Source organism: Ochotona princeps, chromosome 7 (genome assembly GCF_030435755.1).
Source record: "Ochotona princeps isolate mOchPri1 chromosome 7, mOchPri1.hap1, whole genome shotgun sequence".
Lineage (NCBI taxonomy): Eukaryota > Metazoa > Chordata > Mammalia > Lagomorpha > Ochotonidae > Ochotona > Ochotona princeps.
In genome coordinates, this window is record NC_080838.1 from 67,487,812 (window position 1) to 67,511,844 (window position 24,033).

General features: G+C 42.2%; 1 protein-coding gene across 3 annotated transcripts in view; it reads left to right on the forward strand.

The window, feature by feature from the left end:
• Window positions 1-24,033, forward strand: part of RCHY1 (ring finger and CHY zinc finger domain containing 1) — a 30,615-nt gene that overhangs the window by 1,854 nt on the left and 4,728 nt on the right. For 2 of the 3 annotated variants that reach the window (XM_058667210.1, XM_058667211.1), the window contains exons 2-8: window positions 3,954-4,073; window positions 4,306-4,421; window positions 17,114-17,192; window positions 21,208-21,252; window positions 21,342-21,400; window positions 21,497-21,523; window positions 22,798-22,918. In XM_058667210.1, coding sequence (XP_058523193.1) covers window positions 3,954-4,073; window positions 4,306-4,421; window positions 17,114-17,192; window positions 21,208-21,252; window positions 21,342-21,400; window positions 21,497-21,523; window positions 22,798-22,918 — 567 coding nt within the window. Of the gene's footprint in view, window positions 1-3,953; window positions 4,074-4,305; window positions 4,422-17,113; window positions 17,193-21,207; window positions 21,253-21,341; window positions 21,401-21,496; window positions 21,524-22,797; window positions 22,919-24,033 lie in introns of those variants that run through there. The other variant, XM_058667212.1, reaches the window with a different exon arrangement.

A 24,033-nucleotide genomic window follows, 5' to 3' on the forward strand; every position in this document is an offset into this window, starting at 1 on the left:
ATAATGGGGAAGCAGGAGGAAGAACTAGGGACATGGCCTTGATGTGCCTGAGGGCTTAAGATCCAGTGCCCAAAGTGATTGATATTCTTCAGTCTGGATTGAGGCATGGCCTGGGTATTCTTTGTGCAAGAAGTGAAGGCAGAGGACATGGAGGTGTGTTTGAAGTGGGTTGAGTTGGTGAGAGGATGTTCTCTTCTGATGACTTCCGTTTTCATAGTGAAATAACGAGTTCACCAGCTGGGCGTTAAGGAAGAGGAGGTATTAAAAGAGTTTTAAAGAGAGAGGATGTGAAATGCTCCCATAGCATGAGGAAAAATATAGGGTAATGCGGTAGTAACACTTGGCTTCTTAGGAGTGGTTATGATTTACAGGTGGAATGGGGATGCTTTGTCTCTAGCTATAATCAGGTGTTCCTGATAAAGATTTGGCGAGTGGGCTTCACTAGGTTTCAGACTTTGGTATGTTGAGTGTGTAGAGGAAGACAGGAGGGTGCTGGGGTGTGTATGAGGGAGGTCCAGGAGTGAGTTAAAAAAGAGAAGGTGGCAGAGAAACTTCCTGCCTGAAATTGAGATGCCAGGAAGGTGCAGTTGGGGAGCAGCAGTTCGGGTGCAGTTAGTGGACCCTGTGTAGGGCTGAGGCAGCTTCAGGGTGTCTGTGAGGTCAAAACTGCTTTCTATCAGTACTTCAAACGTCTGTCCTATTCAGTGATGCTGAAAGGGACCATGGGGCCAGGTACAGTGGCTCAATTGGCTAATCCTATCCCTTCAAGCGCCGGGATGCCATATGGGTTCTGGTTTGTTTCTTTCTTTCTTTTTTTTTTTTTTTTTTTAAGATTTTTATTATTTATTTTTATTACAAAGTCAGATATACAGAGGAGGCGAGACAGAGAAGAAGATCTTCCATCAGATGATTCACTCCCCAAGTGAGCCGCAATGGCTGGTGCCTCGCCAATCCGATGCCGGGAACCAGGAATCTCTTCCGGGTCTTCCATGCAGGTGCAGGGTCCCAAAGCTTTGGGCTGTCCTCGACTGCCACAAGCAGGGAGCTGGATGGGAAGTGGAGCTGCCGGGATAAGAACCGGCGCCCATATGGGATCCCCGGGGCGTTCAAGGTGAGGACTTTAGCCGCTAGGCCATGCTGCCGGGCCTGGTTCTGGTTTGTTTCTACGCTGCTCCACTTCCCATCCAGCTCCGTGCATGAGTCCTGGGAAAGCAGTGGAGGATTGGGGCAAAGTCTTGGGACCCTGCTCCACATGGGAGGCCTGGAGGATTGGCTCAGGTCCAGCCATTGGGGCCATTTAGGGAGTGAACCAGTGGATGGAAGATCTTTTTCTGGCTGTAGATCCGCCTTTCAAAAAAAAAAAAAAGGGGACCAGTGAACCAGCAGATGGGAGATCTCTTGATCCGTCTCCCAGTCTGCCTTTTCAGGTAAATCAGTTACTCTGGAAACAGAGCAGCTGGGACTTGCATACCCATTGCTGGTATTAGTAGTGGTGACTTAACCCACTGTAGCACAGTGCCAGCCTTATTCATTACATTCTATTTATGTTATGTGTAATGAATTTGACATGCTTCTGAAGTTACTCTAAATAAGTAAAGGAATCTTTTAAAAAAGGGGGGAGGCAGTTTCACTTGCAATAGATGAAGCAATGAAATTATCTTGTCAACTCAGCACATCTTATTAATGCTCTGTTGAACAAAATGGAAGGCTTTTATTAAGTACTTCTGCAAACTGAAATGAAATGATTTTCTTGAGACGAAGCTGTTGTACAGTTAGAGTGTGAAGACTTGGATAATTGGCAGGCATTAAGGAGGGAAGCTAGACAAGATCTATTGCGAGTGATCAATTTCTAGCTTTTATGAATATTAGAATTTTGGGAGATTTTATTGGCTTCTGTGAACTCAGAAGCTTCTTAGAACCAGAGAACTTTTCTGTTAAGAATGTCTCCCTAGTACTAAAGACTTTTAATGAATGGGATTTCCTTGATATGTCAGTATATGAACACTTGGAAGAGTCTAAAAAATTCAGAGAACAGACATTTTCCAAATGAGAAATGCAGGTTAAAAGATGTTTTTGAAATGTGAGATAAATGAGTAGGGTTTAATGTAACAGAAGAAGAAAAAAATCTTTGAAAAAATTTTAGATTCCATGTTCTTACTCATGTTTAAGAATTGTTTTTGGTGTAGTATCAAAAATTTGTACTTCTCTGAAAATTCAGGTAAATTCAGGTTGCACATATTTGTGAGAAAGCATAAACAGGTTGCACATATTTATGAGAAAACATAAACAGGCTTTTAAAATGTTCTTTCCTTTTCACTTATGTATTTGTGAAGGTGATGGGGCCCAAGCACCTAGGCCACCTCCTGCTTTCCCTGGTGCAGTAGCAGGGGATGGATTGGAAACAGAGCAGCTGGGACTTGAACCAGCACCTCGATACGCATTGTTGGTGTGTGGATGTTGACTTAACCCAGTGTACCACAGTGCAAGCCTTACTACATTTTATTTATATTCCATGTAATGGACTTGAGGCTTTATTTAAAGTAATATTTTAAAATTTAGCTTTTTAAAAAATTATTTGTTTATTTTAGAATTCAAGATTAGAGAGAGAGATCTTCCATCCATGGGTTCACTCCCTAGATGACTGCAGTGGCCAGTACTGGGACAGGCCAAAGCCAGGAGCTTCATGTCACTGCACCTGGGAGACAGGGTCCCATACGCTTGGGCCATCTTGGACTGCTTTTCTCACGCCATTACTAGGGACTTGGATTGGAAGTGGAGCAGCCGGGGTGTCAGCTGGTGCTTGTATGGGATGTTTGTGTTGCAGGTGGAGGCTTTACCTCCTGTGTCACATTGGCAGGCCAAAATTGAGCTGTTCGAATTTATGCTGTAGTGTACATCAATAGATAAAATTCATGTACAGCAAAGCTCTCTTGGATCTTCTGTAACTTTTAAACGTGTAGAGGTCCCAACACCAAAATGTTTTGAGAGCCACTGCTCTGTGGTGTGACTGAGAGTAGTGGCTGAGGGAGGACTGGGGACCAAGGTCATTGCAAGTGGGAAGTGCCAGGAATTGAGAGTTCGGAGTATTGAAGATCATTTCGGGTATGGATCACTAAGCTTTGGGACCACGGGGAAAAAGGAAGCCAGTTAGGTGTTAAAATCTGAAGAAGAAATGGCTAACAGTCTTGGCCTAGGGAACCTTCAGAAATGCGTGGCTGGTTGCACGAGGTTTGCTTCCTGAAAAATGGTGAGTGAGCTCACTGGCTTGGAAGTCTCTTGGTATGCTAGTTAGGGCTGGGTTCTGTAGCCCTGATGGAAAGACCGGGAACAGTCTGAGACAGTGGTTTGTTTTGTTCACCTCACAGTTACCAGGTGAGGTTCCAGATCAGCAATAAGCCTCTGTTCTGAGCGATCCCTCCGGGGACAGACTGCTCTCATGTGTTACCTTGCCATGTTGATCCAGCGGTAGTATTGGTGGGCAGTCACATGTCCCTGGAGAAGGGAAGCTAGATTTTGGTGGCTGTCACTAGGACTGTCTGTTAACACTTGTTATGTCCTCTGCAATGTTGAGTATTAGGTTGCTGATTAATAAATACTAATAAAAAAAGGGCTGAGTATGTTACATAAACCTGTGCGGAAATGTCTGAGAGGAAGTTGTGCGTTTGTTACTCAGTCTGAGGGAAGTTAGAGTGTTTATGGATTTATCTCCCAGTCCAGGGAGTCCCATCATAATTGTTGTGTTTTAAGATTGTGTTTAACTTCAGACATATAGATGTTGAAGGAAATAGTTAAAATATGCCCCAAAAACCGATGAAATATTAGCATCCTGTCCATTGCTGGTAACCTTTGATCTTGTTCTAGGAGGGGAGGAGGTGGAGGAGGAAAATTTTTTTTTTCACTTTGCATAGCAAACTTGTCTTGTTACTGATCTCCTGTTTCTCCCCTGGGGTTAGGCGCCTTGCTGTGACAAGCTGTATACCTGCCGCCTCTGTCATGACAGCAACGAAGATCATCAGCTGGACCGATTTAAAGTAACGGAGGTACAGTGTATAAACTGCGAGAAGATTCAACATGTAAGATTTTTATGACATTCTGTTTTGTTAAATATTAAGCTGCTTTAAAAATTTAATGAGAACTGTTGCCAGTGGGACTTCTTTTAACTTAGATAATAAGTGTCTTTGATTTAGATGATTGGAAATGGGTAAAAATAAAACTGCATATATACACCAGCATAAATTGTGGATATTCAAATAGTCATATTCATAAATTTACTCCAGTTTTTAAAATTTCTTGTGTCTTTTTTAGGCCCAACAGACTTGTGAAGGGTGTAGTACGCTGTTTGGTGAATATTACTGCAGTATATGCCATTTGTTTGACAAAGACAAGAAGCAATATCATTGTGAAAACTGTGGAATTTGTAGGTACTGTATGTAAAATGTTCTAACTACTAATGTTTCTGGATAATAATTTTAAAATCAGCTTTATGGGAGCATAGTTACATCTCAAAAAATGTATTCATTTTAAGTATCTAGTTCATCATGTATTGACAGTTATGTATGTCTCCGTTACAATTATTCAAAAAGGTGTCTTCATGTATCTTTAAAAAAAAAATATGTGTTCATTTATCTGAAAGGCTGTTAGAGAAGGAGAGGCAGCAAGAGGGAAGTCTTCCAGCTGCTGCTTCATTTTGCAGTGGCATCGAGAGCCTAAACTGGGCCTGGTCAGAGTGTCTGGACCGTCTTCTTCTCTCCTAGATCCAGTGGGCAGCTGGTACTCGGACCAGTGCCTGTATGGGACGCTGTCCCTCCTAGATCCAGTGGGCAGCTGGTACTCGGACCAGTGCCTGTATGGGACACTGTCTCTTCTAGATCCATTGGGCAGCTGGTACTCGGACCAGTGCCTGTATGGGACACTGGTGCTGTAGGCACTGGCTTGTGTGCTACCCATAGTGCTGACTCCTTCATCCTGCTTTTTTTGTTTTTTTGCAAAAATCATATCATTTCTATTATACCTTCTGCATGTCAATATAAAATTTTAGTTTTGGGATATGAAGTTTTTTTTATGAAGTATTTTATTAGCAACTGGAGTAGAAAATCAGGCTAAAACTTGTCCATTGAAGTTTTTTTTTAATTCCCAAATATGCAGATTGATTTTATAAAAATTAGAAAACACAGAGAAATAAAATATGAATAAAATAACTCCAGTCTGTTCATTGACAAGTGTGCTACTGATAAATGTTGAAAAGTTAAAAAAAAAAAGTTCAGCTTTGTCTTTTAAGGTTTGTTAGTTGAGTGTGAAATAAACAGGTTGACAGGAGAAAAGCCCGGACACATTTATTGACATGCATGAGCAGGGCATCCGCATGGCTAGTGTCACGTGCTGATTGAAGATGGGGACAGGGTTTTGTGAACTTCTGTGAGGTGGTTTGTTGTGCAAACATCACAGAGGGTATCTGCCTGCCCCTCCGTGACTGTGGCCTCCTGCACTCGTAGGCTTTTGACAGAGCCATATGTTTAGACTACACACATGTACAGTGTGATGCTGTGCAAAGCACTATGAAGAGTTTCAGCACGGTGGAAAGTGTTAGCGTATCTGAACATAGGTTAGCACTAGAGAAAAGGACATTAAAGATGGGACATAGCACCCCAGTGGAGCTTGCAGAACCGGAAGTTGCTCTGGGTTAAGTTGGTAAGTGAGAGTGGAGGCCCAGAATGCACCACTGTAGATCGTAAACACTGTATGCTTAGTCCACACTAAATTATATGAAAGACTAATTTTTCCCCTTCAGTAATAAATTAACCTTAACTTACTATAACGTTTCTACTTTTTCAACTTGTAAGTCATTTTTTGTGGTGTTTTTTCATGTTTTTTTTTGACTCTTGCAATAACATTTAGCTTAAAATGCAAACACACCTTAAGCTGTACAAAAAATACTTTTCCTGGTACCAGCGTTGCAACAGCAGGTACCACGGCCCTAGACTCCGGCATCCCCTTTGGGGCTGGTTGGAGACTTGGCTGCTCCACTTTCAATCCGGATCTTTGCTGGTATTTGGAGCGCAGTGGAGGAGAGCCCAGGACCTTAGGCCCCTGCTGTCCACGTGGTAGACCTGCCTCTCTCTCCCCGCCCCCCTATCTTTCCTGTTATCTCTATCTCTGCTTTTCAAATGAATAAAATTTTAAAATAATATTTTTCCCTTATGCTCCAAATCTGTAAGCGTTCTTCTATTTCAAAAACTATCTTTGCTTTTTAAGCTTTTTTTTCTTAAAACCAGCAACAACACAAGCACACACAGGGGCCTGAACTGCCCGGCGTGGTGTTCTGCAGTGTCTCTGTCGTCTGCCTGCACACCTTGTCGCACTGGAGGAGATAACAAACAGACATCAACCAATGCAAATAAGATAAACAAACAACTTTATGAATTCCAGCCAAGTAAATGTATCCTGTAACTACTCAAGAAACATCAAGCACCTTCCTTCTGTCCCTCTAAGTTAATATTATTCCCTAAAAGTCACCACTGTGCCGACTTTAGGAATCTTGTCACAAATGGAATGCTATGGTACATGACCTTTTTTCTTAAAATATTTATTTTTATTGGAAAGGAAGATTGAGAGAAGGAGAAACAGAAAAAAAGATCTTCCGTCTGCTGGTTCACTAACGAAGTGGCTGCAACAGCCAGAGCCAAGCTAATCAGAAACCAGGAGCCAGGAGCTTCTTCTGGGTCTTTCCAGCAGGTGCAGGGTCCCAAGGCTTTGGGCCATCCTCCAGGCCACAAGCAGGGAGCTAGATGGAAAGTGGAGTAGCTGGGATGTGAACGGGTGCCCATATGGGATCCTGGGTGTTGCAAGGCGAGGATTAAGCCACCAGGCCATTGTGCCCGGTCCAGCACGTGACCTTTTTTACATCTTTTTTATATGTTTGCTTTTATATGAGAGATAGAGAAAGCTCCCATCTGCCTGTTTACTCCCAAGTGCCTGCAATAGCCGGAGGAGGAACGACCTCCATCCAGGTTCCCTTGCATCGTGACAGGGACCCAACTGCTTATCTGCTAGAGCTGAGAACCAGAGCCAGGGTATAAGCTCAGGCAGGTGATGTGGATGGCGGTACTTTAACTGACAGCTGTTAGGGCAAATGCCCACCTGTTGTTGCATATTTTAAGGCTGTTGCCATGTCCTTAGGATTGTTACATAGTTTCCTCTGCAATTGATCCATTTGTTATATAACCTGTCTTTTATCTTTGGTATATTTCCTGTCTTAAGATCTACGGTTTTTGTAACTTGGTTTCACCCATACATATACACATTCTCTTTTCCTCACTCAAATTTGTTGATGTCTTTTGTAACTAATTTCTTGTAAGTTGTCATGCCTGAGTCTGGCCCACTTTGTGAACAGTTGGTTCCAGGTTTTAAATACATTAACATTTTTTGCTTTTAAAATTGTTTCTGATTCTTATGTCATCAAAATGCCATACTGTTTCTAGATCTCGAACACATCACCAGTAGATTCTGACTCTTCGTTACTACTGTATGTGTATTTCCAAATTCATTCATTTGAAAACTTGGAGAACTAGTGCTTTATTTCTGGAGAAGACAGCTATCTTTGGCTCATGTAACAAAATACTTTAAGATTTGTTTATTTGTTTTTTATTTTTAAAATTAGTTATTATTTTATCTTGATAATCTTTACATAGTTGATTAGGGCACGAAGGGTCTAGGAAAGTGGGTAAGATCTTTGTTTCCACATTCTCTTTTTTTTCCTGTATCTGGGTTACGGGGAGGAGATAAAGGGAGAAGCCCCACCCAGCCTCCCAACCATCCCAGAGTCCCCGGCGTGGGGCATGCTCCGAGAGCACTGCTCAAGAGGTTTTGATAGTTCAGCCGTTCTGAATTGCTCACCATTCCAAGCACTATGAAATTTCCAGAATCCACTGGCTGACATAGTCCACCTTAGAGTCTCCGTTTGCCCAGATTCTCACGGCCAACGCGTGGCTGGGGTAGTGGATCGATTTGTTCTGTCCTCTCAGAAATACTGTGATTTGAAGTGTTTGCAATTGAAGAGCTAACTAGGTCAGGATGTATATTCTTTGTGTCCTTAGAAATGTATTATTTTATTTCTTTTAAAAAATGTATCTATTTTTTGAAAGGCAGGAGGATAGAGAGATCATATCCACTGGTTCTCTCCCCAGATGTCCGTGGTAATCGAGCATGAACTAGGCTGAAGCCAGGAACTGGGAACTCAAGCTGAGTGTCCCGTGGTGGTGACAGGGGCCCTGCTACACGAGCCCTCATTGTGTTCCTTCCAGGAAGTACATTAGCAGGAAACTGGATTTGGGAGCTGAGCTGAAACGGACCCAGGAACTCCCATGTGCAACTTGGGCAACCCAAGTAGTGTTTTTGTCTGTTTTTTTTTTTTTTTTTTTTTGTTAGTGAGACCATTTACTTGGGTTGGTATCATCAGAAAACCATAATCTAATTAATGTATTGCCTGTAAGATCAGTTTCATTATCAGTGTTAAAGTTCTCTGCTGGAGATGACTTTGCCCGAAGTAGATGCTTGACAGTAGTTGGGAGGTATTTTTGATTGTCACATATAAATGTGTTGGAGTTTTAATACTTGACCGTAGACTTCATTTTGTGTTCTAGAACTCTAAAGTATAAAATAGATTTGCATGTTATTTGCTAGTATAAAATTATGTGACTCAGATATTAAAACAGTGATTAAGTACTTCAAGTAGGTACGTTAGGAGGCTTTATATCTGTTCTTATTTTTTAAAAACTCATAAAAGTGTTTATTTTCAGGTGCTTTCAGTGAGATCTTTTGTGCCAAGAATTCTCTTTAGGGCTTAAAAAGAAACATTTTTGTCTTAAGTGTACTATGAAACTTCATCATTGACTGTACTGGATTAGATGAATGTGCAAGGCGAAGATGAACGAAGCTGCTTGGCAGGGCTGTCTGGCTTCATTTCTCCTACTCTTGGCTCACGAGTTCTAGGTTGTCCCTTACTCTGATTTAGAGGTGTCAGTTTGAAAACTTTAACTTTTTTGGTAGTGGGTATATATATATATATTCCTTATTGAAATGTACTAGAGTGAGTTTAAAAAAAATAAGGAAGTATAATTATATTCTTAGAATTATTATCTGTGAACCACATTGAATCTGTTCTCTTGTATTAGCATGAGAATTATGTTGTAGTAATTATCTTGAATTCGCTGTACCCCTGAGAGTCTGATGTAATAACAAATTCCCTAAGTAAAGAATAAAGTAATATTTCCCATTGTTACTAAGTACTATTTGTTATAAAACAGTATTATGTATAAGAAGAGGGTCTTGTGTTCTGATTTATGATTTTAAACAATGTTTAAAATTTTGACCATTCAAATTATTTTTAGGTTACCCCATGAAATAAAAATGTGCACCAATAATTATGTTCAGAAATCATTGTAGAATTGGATAGAATAAAAAGTTAAAAACCCATATGTTTTAGAGAATTGTTGGATTTGCAAACCATGTTAAGAATAGTGTGACTTGAATACTATTTAGGGATTAGAAAAATGATTGATAAAAGGTTTACCAGTATTTTACATATACTAAAATATTAGCAGCAGTTGCCCATTGGTGGTATGAATTATTGGAGGCTTTGGATGTTGTTTTATCTATTAATGTTCTATGTTTTATGCATTTTGAATAATAAACTGACCTTGTGTTTAAAATTTTTAAAATCACATAAATTTGTAACTATATTGAGGAAATAAAATATCCATTACCAAAATGATGCTTTGACTCCAGGGATTAGGGATGGATCTTGTTTTTCACATTTCTGGAAATTATTTATTTATTTTAAAGATTTATTTATTTTTATTATAAAGTCAGATATAGAGAGGAGAGACAGAGAGGAAGATCTTCCGTCCAATGATTCACTCCCCAAGTGACCGCAACGGCCGGTGCTGTGCCGATCCGAAGCCGGGAACCTGGAACCTCTTCCAGGTCACTTACGCGGGTGCAGGGTCCCAAAGCTTTGGGCCATCCTCGACTGCTTTCCCAGGCCACAAGCAGGGAGCTGGATGGAAGTGGAGCTGCCGGGATTAGAACCGGCGCCCATATGAGCTCCCGGGGCGTTCAAGACTTAGCCGCTAGGCCACGCTGCTGGGCCCTCCAGGAAAATTTTAATAGTGATAGGTTAAAGTTAAATAAGGCAGAGTGGGCTGGAGTATAAATGAAGTAAGCCCTAGTGGAGGTAGTGAAAGAGTGGAGGAGAGGCAGCGCAGGTGCAGATAGAGGCTTGGGTTGCTGTTGGGTTGGTGGTGGGAGCTATTAGTATTTATAGAATATTGAAGCTGAACTGAATTTGTGAGTCACTGCTAAGATGGAGTAAAAGAGGTCAGTGTGTTTTGTACATAGTTGAGGATGTCTTGCTCTGTGGGACTTGTGTTGGAATTTGAAGTGTAGGGGGGTGTGTGTGTGTGTGTGTGTGTGTGTGTGGCCCTGGGGCAGGTAGAGAGGGCAGAAGTCAGGGTGAACTGCATAGGACCAAATCAAGTTTCTTCCTATGCCTTGAGGGCTGAGTTTGGGAAGCCCTGCTCCTGAGCCTGAAGGTCAACTCGCTGCAGGGGCAAAACCAACTCAACTGTTTTTGTTACAAATTAGCTTTGTCAGTCACGTTAGGAATAGTTCTAAATAAGTGTTTACTTGTTCCTGTAGTTAACACTTTCAGCACTCTCACTTCATAGTGCAGACCCATGTTTGTACGGAACTGTTCTACATTGTTTTCCTGTGCTTGTCCCCTGTAATAAGTCATTTTCACTTTTATTTATTTTTTTAAAAGGGTTTGTTTATTTTACTTGAGAGAATTAGGGAGAGACAAGAATCTTCCATCTGCTGGATCAATCCCCAGCTGGGTCAGTCCGAAACTGGGAGTCAAGAACTTCTTATGGGTTTCTTACATAGAGGCAAGGGGCCAAGGCTTTGGGCCATCTTTTGCTGTTATCCCAGGCTAATAACAGGGACTTGAATAGGAGGTGGAGCAACTAGAACCTTACCTGTAAGGGATGCTGGCACTGCAGGCTGAGGTTTAGTGTGCTATGACACTGCTAGCTCCCATCTTCCCTATTACATGGTTGAGCCCTCTTTATTTTTCTTTTGTGTTTGAAGATTTTTGCTGGATGTAGAATTCTAGCCTGACAGCTTTTGTTCTTGTGGAATTTCAAAGATGCTGTTCTGCTGTGTGCCCACCTGTGTATTGTTTCCAGTGAGAGATCTCAAGTCATCTAACCTGCTTTCTCCATACATTGCCTTTTTCTGTCACCATTTTTAAGATTACTCTTTTATCTCTAGTTTTGAACAGTTTGATTTTGCTGCCCTGGGGAATGGTTTTCTTCATGTTGTCTTTCCTTAGGGTTTATTGAGCTTCTTGAATCAATGGGGTTTTATTTTTGGTCAATTCCATGAAATCTTTGTGCATTGCTTTACTGCTTCAGGTACTGCCTCTTTTCTCTTTATTCTTCCCTCTCTTTCTGCTTCCCACATTTGGGATCTTCAGTTACGTGTAGTATTTGCTTGAAGTTGTTCCATAGCTTATTCATGCTCAGTCATTTTATTTTTTTTGAAAGAGAGAGAGAAGTAGAGAGAGATCTTCCACCCATTGTTTTACTCCCCCAAAGACTTCAATAGTTAGGGCTGGGCCAGGTGGAAGCCCGGTCTTTGACATGGTTGCAGGGGCCCAAGTACTTGAGCCATCCTCCATTGCTTTCCCATGTGTATTAGCAGTGAGATGGATCAGAAGTGTAACTGTCAAGACTCGAACTGACAGCCATATGGGATGCTGTTATTGCAGGCAGCAGCTTAACTTGCTGTGCCATATGCTGGCTCCTCAGTTTAAAAATTATTTTTTTCTGGGCCTGGCGCGGTGGCCTAGTGGCTAAAGTGCTCGCCTTAAAGGCTCCGGGAGCCCACATGGGCACTGGTTCTAATCCTGGCAGCTCCATTTCCCATCCAGCTCCCTGGGAAAGCAGTCGAGGATGGCCCAAAGCCTTGGGACCCTGCACCCGCGTGAGAGACCTGGAAGAGGATCTGGGCTCCTGGCTTCAGATCCTGACACAGCTCGAGCCATTGCGGTCACTTGGGCAGTGAATCATTGGACGGAAGATCTTCCTTTCTGTCTCTCCTCCTCTCTCTATATAAATGACCCTGTAATAAAAAAATAAATAAATCTTTTAAAAAATTATTTTTTCTTGTTTTCCCTTTGGATAGTTTGTTAGCTTTTAAGTTGACTAATCCTATCTTCAACAGCATGTACTTTTCCATTAACTTCATCAGTGGTGTTTATATGTCTTTAAGGTTTTTTTTTTATTTGCAGAATTTTGATTTGGATTTGTAAAAAAAATAATCACTTACATATTATATTAATCCTTTGAACATACAGAATACATTTGTGACTATTTTAATGCCCTCTACTAATTGTAACGGAGTTCTCGGTGGATGCTGATTAATCTTCTCGTGTCTTTTTTGTCTGCCTATTTGTGTGCCTGCTCATTGTTGTTGGGACACAGCACCCTGATTTTTGAGTGCCGACTTGTTGGGTGTGTTTGGTGTATAGGTAGATCTTTTTCGTTTTGTTTTAGGGCACAGTTGAGTTAGTTGGCAATAGCTCGAGCCTTCTGGGACATGGCGTTTGTAGTGGATCTGGTGAGCGCCTTCCTGAGCGTGCTGCCGAGGGCTCCAAGTTGCGGGTCACTGCATGCTGGCCGTGCAGGGCGAGGACTGCGCCGCCTAGCTCTTGAAGATGTGTCCCCAGCCTTGAGCAGCGTCCTCCCAGCCTGCGTTGTGTGTCCAGAAATACTCGCCGGCAGCTCCTGCTTGCCGCTCTCTGCCCTCTGGGGTGCTGACGGAGGAGCTCAAAACTGTCAGGTCACGGTCTCAGCTGAGAAATCTTCCCGGCTTCATGTTAGTTCTTCCAACCTGTTCTGGCCTGAAAACCCCAGGCAGTGAGCTTACAGGGCTCACTCAGTTTGTTTCCTGTTCTTACCGATCACTACCTTGTGTTGCCTGATGTTCAGTGGAACAGTGGTTTCCTGTGGTTTGTGTTTTACAGTTGTTTTTCTGTCTTGGGCAGTAGTGGAAGCCCCCTACAGTATTTTATGGGTGAAGTGTGACAGGCCGTCCTAACATTCACCTGTGAAAGAAGTTCACAGAGCTCTGGACATTTTTAGTGGAAAAGCAGCAGAGAACACTGCCTTTTCACGTGGCACCGTGCCATAAAGCCACAGGGACCCGCGGTTTGCGCTCTCTGCAGGAGCACACACATAGACAAGGGGAAAAATGCAGTAGACGTGTGTACCCAGACACATTTAGTATATATGTATGCCTTTATAAAAAAGGGGGCATTTTAAGCTGAGGAAAGGAAACCATTAAGATAATTCATTATCCATTTGGGAAATAGAAGTAGATCCTGAAAACTCCATGAGTTCATCAGAGTGTCTTCTAGCAAATATTCAAACTAATTGTGGCTCGAGAAAGATCAGTGCTTGCTGTTGGAAAAGTTTGAGTCACGCGGTTGAATGCGAGTGTGGGCGCTCAGCATTTCTTTGTAGGGTGTAAGCTGACTTGGTGCTTTCTTCTGACCAGTGAGAAGGAGGCAGGTACTTGAAGTGAGGATACACTCTGTACTCTTTCTAAAAAAATTTTTTTGGGGAGCCCAGCGTGATAGCCTAGTTGCTGAAGCCTCGCCTTGGATGCACCAGGATCCCATATGGGTGCCGGTTCTAATTCCTGCAGCCCCACTTCCCATCCAGCTCCCTGCTTGTGGCCTGGGAAAGCAGCGGAGGACGGCCCAAAGCCTTGGGACCCTGCACCCGTGTGTAAGACCCAGAAGAGGCTCCTGGCTTTGGATTGGCTCAGCTCTGGCCTTTGCAGCCACCTGGGGAGTGAACCAGCAGATGAAGGATCTTCTCTCTGTAAATATGCTTTTCCAATAAAAATACATCTTTAAAAAAAAAGTTTTTTTGCCAAGGAGGCCATAGGGAATTGGATGCCCTCGGAGGCTGAGTACTCTGAGGTCACCCACCCCCAACTGGAGCTTCCGCAGGGAATGGAAGAAGTCCAAACACTACCGTACAGAAACCAACGTCATCGGAAAGACAACCAGAAGCCCTGAGCGGTCCGCAGAAACAGAAGAACAATAAACGTCCTTCGGGACCAGGGAGGAGAGCTTTCTCTGGTCCGAGCCTGGCTCCACCTCTGGACCCCCACCCTCCCTTGCAATGACCATCAGGATCGCTCCGAAAACCCCTCATAGCAAACAAACAATCATACAAACTAAAAAAACCTAAAATAAATAGACAAACAACAAAAAGTAGAGCTTGGAATCTGACAGGAAAGAGCTGGCATGGATTTGCTCATGCCTCGCTGGGTGGGACACGAAGATTAGTCACTCTTCACCGTGGTGTTGGGGACTTTCCTGCACACCCCCCCCCCCCAAAAAAAATGTCCTGCACCTTAATTGTTGACAAATGTCTTGTTAGAGTTACAAGCCAGTCTAGATTATCCTAAAATCTGCCAAGATCAGTAAAATTATACTTCAACACAACAAATGGCTAAATACTAAAATGAAATAGACACGAGACAGCTGAATGGTACCTTATAGCCATTTTAAGGTATATAGCAGCTGGTCCTGTATACAAACTAAAATTGAAATGTCAATGAGCAAATCATAGGTTGTGGTTAAGAACTTGTTTTTTGTTTTTTTTTTTTTAACATACTGGTTACGCAAAGCCATGTCAATTCCATAATGTTACAAATTGCTGTTAATGTTATATTGGGACTCTTAATTGACTGGGATGATATTCTACCAGCTCTAACTTTGGACCAGAAATGGTCTCCCCAAGAAACTGTTCAACCCATCTGGACAATAAGTAGCTGGACTCTATGTTTGGTATATGTTTGCAAGGAAAGAATCTTGATTGAATTTGAACTGTAATACTGCACCAAGGTGGAGGAATCCACCAGGGGGGAAGGGTGTGGGGAGGGGTGTGGGGATTCCCAGAGCCTATGAAACTGTCACATAGTGCATAATAATTAATTAAAAAAAAGTTTTTTTTCTTTATGTGAAAGGCAGAGGAACAGGGAGAGACAGGGTCTTCTGGTTGTAGGCGTGAGGTGGTGCTCACGTGGTACACTGCCATTGTAGCTTGTGGCTTCATCTGTGGAGCAAAAACTGCCTTCAGTGTCTTTCCTCTTAAGGTAGCAAAGCTTATGATTTTCTTCTTTCACTCACAACGTCCAGAGTCTGAGGAATAATTTTTGCTGAACACAGTCCTGAATAGCGGAGGGGCCTACCTGAACAGTCTAAAGAAGCAGTAGAGGATGGACATTTAGAGACAACTAGGAAATCACCCCTTCGCCATTTGTAACACGTTTCTAATGGATTGAAGCTAGGAGCTGGCATTGTGGATTTGCAGGGAAAACCATAGCCTACAGTGCAGGCATTCTATAGGGGTGCTGGTTCAACTCCAGCTGTCCCATTGCCAATCCAGTTCCCTGCTGGTATGGCTGGGAGGGCAGCGTAGGATGGCTCAAGTGTTCGGGCCTCTGCACCCATGTAGGAGACCTGATGAAACTTCTGGCTTCAGCCTGGCCCAGTCCCAGTTGTTGCAGATGAAAGATCTGACTTTAAAGAAATAAAATAAATCTTTAAAAAAAAATGATGAGCTGGGAGCAGATGTTGTGGAGTGGCAGGTTAAACCGCCACCTGCAATGCTAATATCCCATTTCCAGTACGTGTCCCAGACACTCTACTTCTAATCCAGCTTCCTGCTCCTGGGAAGTCCTTGCAGTATAACCTCTGTCACCTACTTGAATGAAGCTTCTGGCTCCTGGCTTTGTCCTGCCCCAACCCTGACCCATTGCAATCATTTGGGCAGGTGGAAACTCTCTGTCTCTCCTTCTGTATCACTTTACCTCTGCCTTTCAAAAAAAAAATCTAATTGTTAGCTGCATACATAGGAGAACTGTAAAGACTTTTAACCCAGTGAAAGATAAATAATAGAAAAATCACAGATCACATCATTAGAAAAATCCATAGAAAAGTCCAGATGGATTATAAGCCCTGACGTTACTTGCTTTTGGGCCAGAGCCATGGCTTAGTAGATTAATCTGCAGTGCCAGCATCATATTGACAGTGGTTCAAGTTCCGGCTGCTTCGCCTTGAATCCAGCTCCCTGCTATGGCCTAGAAAAGGATTTGAGGATGGCTCAAATCCTTGAGCCCTGTGCCCACATGTAAGACCTGGAAGAAGCTCCTGGCTCTTGACCTCAGGTTGGCACAGCTGTAACCAGTGCAGTGGTTTGGGGAGTGTGCCAGCAGATGGAAGATCTCTGTTTTTTTTCTCTAACTCTGCTTTTCAAATTAATATGTGCATATATGTGAAGATATAAGTTTATGTATATTCCCTTTGATAATTTGAGCAATGCAGAGCGAAGTGGCCAGTGCGGAGGACGTTGGTGCTGTCATGTGCCGTTGGTTGCAGTTGGCAGTGTTTGGTGGGAAAGATCACAGTTAATGATGTGGTACTTCTGATTCAGTGGTTCTGTTCTCAGAAATGTGAAAAAATAATCCCCTGTGGGCTAAGTGACACCTGAACAAAATATTTATTGTGTCATTGTAGTGGCTGAAGGCTGTAAGTTGTATCAGAAAGGGAACTTTTTTTTACGATCTTGATGTCTTCACGCTCTGAAAGCCATGTAGCTGTTAGGAAAATTTAAGTGGTTCTGTATAGACAGATGTAGGCAACTCCTTGGGACATTCTGTTAAGTCAGAAAAAAAAAAAAGATTACAAAGTAGCATATATAGAAACAATCCATTTATGTAAGAAATCAAATCCAAAGAGTGTATGTGTGTGTGTGTGTATTGAGGTATGCAGTTTGGTTTTAGAAAGCCTTGGAAGCATAGATAACCGTCCTGTTGACAGTGTCTGTCTAGAGAAGGATGTTGGGGAATGCTGTTTAGCTGATGTACTTCCTTGTGGTTTAAATTTTTAAATGAGACTAAATGTCTACATTGTTAATTGTATTATCTAACATTTCTGGAGTATAAATAATCTAATCTTCTGTGTTTCTTTTGTTAGGATTGGCCCAAAGGAAGATTTTTTTCACTGTTTGAAATGTAATTTATGCCTAGCCATGAATCTTCAAGGAAAACACAAGGTATGTAATTAAGTATGGATAATTTTTATAGTGTTTTGGAAAAGCAGTTTGAATGCTGGTTTGTTTTGGAAGATGCTAATTTTAAGATATTTCCAATAGCAGCTGTATTTGTTGTTTTCTAGAAAGGCACTATTAAGAAATAGGGTCTCTAAAATGTATGCCTCAGAACATATGGTCTCCAGTTTCTTATGTTATTAGCAAAATGTTGATGACTTCTGGGTTGGTTTATGGGCTCTTAATGGTGATATGCCTCTTTCAAACAGAAAAAAAAACTCCAGCAGTGTAACGTAGTGCCAAGTTTATAGTAGTGATTTTTACCTACTGCAAGAATTTACAGAGTGGGGGATTTGTGTAGTTAGAGTGAGGTGTAAATGATTCCTTACAAGTGCAGGAAGTTCTGAATAAGGGAAAACAGTAAGTAAAAACATGTGTGATTGCCCAAGGAGAGGGCCCTGTTGCTTGGAGAGTTTATCCAGTCATTTCCTTAGCACTCCACTGGACTACTGCAGAAATGTGATGTTACAAGATGCCTGCCCTAAGCAGTGAAGTGGTGAGGAAAATTGAGCTGGGTGATGCTGACAGGGTATTAAGGGAGGGGAGTGGAGCTGAGTCAAGACGATTCAGCCTTAGGTACTTGATCAACAGACTGGTATTTTGGAGATAAAAGACTAAATTTGGTTTTGTGAACTGGAGTTTAGGGCAACAGGAAGGTATGCTACCAAGGACAGCCAGTAGTAAAGAACCTCTTAGAGACTGTATTCAGTGGTGTTTTGACTTATAGAATGTGTAATCAAGTCATATAAACTCAAGTGCAAAGCGCTGCAGGAGGAGAACCGCGACCTGCGCAAAGCCAGCGTGACCATCCAAGCCAGGGCTGAGCAGGAGGAAGAATTCATCAGTAACACGTTATTCAAGAAAATCCAGGCTTTGCAGAAGGAGAAAGAAACGTTGGCTGTCAATTATGAAAAGGAAGAAGAGTTTCTCACTAATGAGCTCTCCAGAAAATTGATGCAGTTGCAGCATGAGAAAGCTGAACTGGAGCAGCATCTTGAGCAGGAGCAAGAATTTCAGGTCAACAAACTGATGAAGAAAATAAAAAAATTTACGTTAGAGCAGTTGAGACGGGAGAAGATAGACCTTGAAAATCCCTTGGAACAAGAGCAAGAAGCACTGGTTAATCGTCTCTGGAAAAGGATGGATAAACTTGAAGCTGAAAAGCGGTTAGTGTAGTCTTACTTTGCGTATGTTTGGTAAGGTGTTTGCAGAGTGCTCTTCTGAGCGTGATGAAAGGACACCATGGGACATTCGGGTGCCTTGGGTGAAACAGAGCTCTTTGGTTTGCTAGGAAACGATTGTTGAACCCCAAATTTTTCTTATGTTATTTCCTTTTTTATTTTTTATTCTTACTGTCCCTGAAGAATTGAGGAGGTGGTAGTAATTACAAGGCTATGGTGGGATTAGTCCCACTGCTCTTGTTGATCTGTAAACTCTATTAGAGGGTGGTTGCGTTTGCAATTTTTCACCTTATGTAGATGTTTCTCCATTAAAAAAATTTTTTTTGTTGAAAAAAAAAAATTTCATTGACTCAAAAATGCCTTTGAGTGCCTGGTTCAATGGCTCAATTAGCTAACTTTGCCTTGCAAGCACCTGGATCCTATATAAGCACCCATTCATGTGCTGGCTGCTCTACTTGCATTCAGCTTCATGTTTGTGCCCTGGGAAAGCAGTGGAGGATGGCCCAAAGCCTTGGGACCCTGCACCTGCGTTGGAGCCCCAAAAGAAGCTCCTGGCTCCTGGCTTCAGATGAAGTGGCTCAGCTCTGGCTGTTGGAGCCATTTGAGGAGCGAACCAGCGGATGGAAGATCTTTCTCTCTCTGCCTCTTCTCTCTGTAAATCTGCCATTCCGATAAAAACTAAATGACTCTTTAAAAATTGCTTTTGATTACCACATATATTACAGTTGTAATGGTTTTTGTTTTTGGAATACAGAATAACAGGAGAGATACAGATAACTTGCATTTCTTGAGTCACTCCCCAGATGGCTACTACAGCTATGACTGGGCCAGGCTGTAGCCAGGGGCCAGGAGCTTCGGCCAGGTTTTCCAGATGGGTGGCAGGGGCCCAAGCAATTGGACCATCTTTTTTTTTTTTTTTTTATAAGATGTATTTAGTTTTGTTTGAAAGTCAGATCTACAGAGAGAAGGAGAGACAGAAACGAAAGATCTTCTGTTCTCTGGTTTTCTCCCCATATAGCTGCAATGGCTGGAGTTGAGCTGATCCAAAGCCAGGAGTCAGGATCCTTTCTAAGTCTCCCCTGCGGGTGCAGGGTCCCAAGGCTCTGAGCCATCTTTGACAGCTTTCCCAGGCCACAAGCAGGGAGCTGAATGGGAAGTGGAGCAGCTGGAACTCAAACTGGTGCCCATATGGGATCCTGGTGAATACAAGGTGAGGACTTTAGGCACTAGGCTACAGTGCCAGAGCCTTGGACCATCTTTTGCTACAAAAGTGGACCATCTTTAACTGGCACCCATGTGAGATGCCTGATTGTGTGCCATGGCTTGACCTACGCCACTGCACCTTAAGGCCAGCCCCACAAAGAGGTTGATGTGTGTGTGTTTGTGTGTAGCCCAGTTGACAATCAAATGAAGTATACATTAGAGTCACTTTATGAATAAGACCAGAGAAGTGATAGTTTGTCTAAAATTCTAAAGATTTGTAAATAACAGACCTGGGATCATAATCCAAATTCTTAAGCTTATTGTTTTCAGCGGTTTTCTATATATACAAACGCAGATGTATTTAAAATGTAATTCTGTATATTTAAAATGTAGTATCTAAATATGTTAGCATATTTGTAAATATGTGCCATCGATTCTTATATAAATATATATTTATATATTTAATAGTATATATTACTAAATACTACATTCCTTCTGCGGTATTTTTATGTTGTCGGTTTTCAGTTATCTTTTATTTCCTACATTGGAAAACGGTCCTGCCGGTCCTGCCGACTGCTTAGCTACTTCCGTTACAAACGGGAGTCTAGCACGGTGCTTTTGCTTCTGTCCTACAGCTAATTGAATGCTCCAGTTTGTCAAGATGAGAACTTAGGCTCTGGAGTCCGTGTGCTGGGCTCACATTCAATTCCACCTCCTACTGGTGTGAAGCTGTGAATGTTATCTAGCTTCTTTAAGCCTCAGATACTTACCTGTAAAATGCAGTAATAATTTTGCTGCTTTGTCTGGCTTATAGTTGAATTTAGCCTGCAACATGTTGTTATTAAGTAGCTCTGCCTACTAATTTAGGCGAATGGCTTTGAAATAAAACACTGCCTAGAAAGATAGGCCCCATCTTGTGATCTTTGCATCTAAGTGACGCATTGGCTCCTTCCTTGTAAAATGAGGGTAATCTGAGCAATTAAGATTGAGTGGTAATTTGCATTCTTTCAGATAATGTGCCAAACATGAGAAGGTAAAGAGTTGAAGAGCTGGGCCTGGCGGCGTGGCCTGGCGGCTAAGGTCCTCGCCTTGGAGGCCCCAGGATCCCATATGGGCGCTGGTTCTAGTCCCGGCAGCTCCACTTCCCATCCAGCTCCCTGCTTGTGGCCTGGGAAAGCAGTTGAGGACGGCCCAATGCATTGGGACCCTGCACCCGCGTGGGAGACCCGGAAGAGGTTCTAGGTTCCCGGCTTCGGATTGGCGCGCATTGGCCCGTTGCAGCTCACTTGGGGAGTGGATCATCGGATGGAAGATCTTCCTCTCTGTCTCTCCTCCTCTGTATATCTGGCTGTAATAAAATGAATAAATCTTTAAAAAAAAAAAAGAGTTGAAGAGCTGTTGAAAAGCAGCACAGCTCCTTGTGGCATGCAGAAGGCATGCATTGATGTAAGCAGTTGTTTTTCATAAGTTGGTATTTATTGTTAGTTTTTATTAATGCCGCTGTGATGTGCCATGTGAAAATGTGGCTTAGTCACCTGGGTAAGCTTTTTTTAAAATGTGCGTTCTTTTTTAAACAGTGCATTGAAAATGTTTCCCGGCAGAATTGTCCAATCTGTCTGGAGGTAAGAGTTAAACATCTTTGTACAGTGCCTCTTAAAGTCCCGGTGGTGGTGCTGTGCTCCCAGAAGCACTAATGTTCTCTTTCCTTCAGGACATTCACACATCCCGTGTGGTGGCTCATGTCTTGCCCTGCGGACATCTTTTACACAGGTAAAAGAACAATCCCACCCTCCCCCCTGCAAATAAAATTTGAAAATAGTGCACGCTGTTTTTGTTTTACTAAAATAATGTTATGTTTTCTTTCAGAACATGCTATGAAGAAATGTTAAAAGAGTGAGTGTTTAAAGGGATTTTATTAACATTTATGATTGATAGGGGTGAGGAGGGGGCAGACATTGCTACTGCTTACACTCTGTTGGGCTCGGGTACGTGCGCTCGATGGGTAGTGGTATGTGGGACAGAGCATTGGTTAGGGCTTATAGGAGTACACCTCTGGCACAGACATCTGTTTGCTCGCTATTCTTAGGAACGACCTTTGCCAGACACGGCATTAGAAAAATGTGGTAGAATGTTGCTTAGAAATTTTTTATACGATTATATTGGTCTGTTATAGTGACTACAGAGAAGGTTAGAAAAGAGGTTATTTAAAATGGAGACTGCCATGAGATGGAAAGGATTTTGGAAAGTGGTGACTCAATTAATTTAGGTCCTGCAAATGATGAGCAAAAATTTTCATGTAAGAGCCAGATAGAGGGAAACTTTTTCAAAAATTTTAGAAAAGAAATGATAATGATCTGAATAAATTTTAAGGAATATAATCTCTTCTTTGGATGAATAGATTCAGAAATTGTGGTTGTTTAGCTAAGGAGTAGCTTAATTGTTTCTCCTAACTGTATGGGCTATGTTTTATAAAGAATATAGACTAATTTCTCTCTATTAAAAAAATATCACAAGGAATTTTTTTTAAAGATTTATTTATTTTTATGGGAAAGTCAGATATGCAGAGAGTAGGAAAGACAGAGAGGAAGATCTTCTGTCCGATCATTCACTCCCCAAGAGAGCGCAACGGTTGGTCGGTGCTGTGCTGATCTGGAGCCAGGAGCTTCTTCTACGTCTCCCACATGGGTGTAGTGTCTCAAGGCTTTGGGCCGTCCTCGACTGCTTTCCCAGGCCACAAGCAGGGAGTTGGATGGGAAGCAGGGCTGCCAGGATTAGAACCGGCACCCACATGGGATCCCAGTGTGTGCAAGGGGAGACTTTAGCCACTGGGACACCACACCAGACCCCATTAGCTTTCAGGTCTCCATCTTGGATGCAGGGGCTCGGGTCCTTGGGCCATCCTCTGCTGCCTGCCCAGACGCATGAGCAGGGAGCTGCTCCAGGAGTAAAGCAGCTAGGTCTCACACTGGCGCCCTCACATGTATTAAGAAGCACCCCAAGCTGCAGGTGTATGTGCTACACACACAGCACCAGCCCCATCCCAGATTCTAAAGAGATTATCTTGTAGTAATTGCAGATAATCACACCTTGGCTTGGGTAGTTTATTTGCCGATTGGCTTGCTTCATCTGTGTCATCGAGGTGATGTACTCTCTGGTGTCTCTCGTAGTGGGTACCGTTGTCCGTTGTGTATGCACTCTGCTCTGGATATGACCAGGTACTGGAGGCAGCTGGATGATGAGGTGGCACAGACGCCGATGCCCTCGGAGTATCAGAACATGACTGTGGATGTGAGTAGGATCAATGCTTCAAATCTGCCCGAGTTCCTTGTTGTTGTTTGTTTTTGTCCTTTTGTCCAAATGTATTTAAAAAATACGAGATTCCAACATGATGAATAATGGGAATGACAAAATGATCTTTAAATTGTAATCGTGCCCAGACCAGAAAGAAAAAGTCAGTGCGTTTTTTTTCCAACACTAGATGGCAGAGAGAATCTTCATTCTGAGCTATTTGCACATTACTTGCCAGAGTTAGTCACTGGTCTGAAGTTTTAATTGTCTTCTGTTTTGATTATCTTAAATCCTATTTCAGGAGAACATGATTGCTGATTTGAAGTTCCTTTAGGATTTTTAATGTTCACTACATGTTTAATTGTTAGACTCTATTTCGTCTTAATTGTCCTACAAGTATAGGAAGTATTTTTGTGCCTTTTGCTGTATGGAGAGTGGTCACCTATTTTCATTAATTGAGACATGCTGTTATGTTTTATCAGCATAGTAGCAAGTTACATATCAGAATCAGAAAGCTGAATAGCTGTGGTTCTTTAGTAATTTTTGAGCATAAATTTTCTGATCAACTGCTTCAGCACATAAGGCTGAAGACCAGATAACATAACTAGTAAAATTAACTGTTTTGTTCACACTGGATATCTCATGATTCATGTGATAATTGCATTGTTAGTAAGGCCAGTGGAAAATTACTTTGGATTATAAACTGCTAATCATGTGATGTTTCACTGGGGGCTGAAGTGGGCAATGTTCATGGGAGTAATGTTTTGGATTACACTTTGTTAAGAATGATTCACACCATCTGACTTGTTCCTTTAAAGTGTACTGTTCAGTGTTCCTTATATAATCATAGGATGTTTCTTTTTATATCTTGATGGGATGTTTCGATTACTTGAAAAAATCCTGTGCCCATTGACAGCCATTTCCAAGATCCCCGAGTAGGTTGTATTGTCAGAAGAAATTGTTTTCACAATTAGAGTCAAGAACAAATTTGGAAATTTGTTTTTCTTTCTGGTGTGAATGTTATAAAGCTGATTCTGTGTTGACTTGCTAATACAGTGCTCTGTTTTCTGGTTAGTACTTTTCATTTTTTAGGATGCTGCTGAGCACTAGAAGAG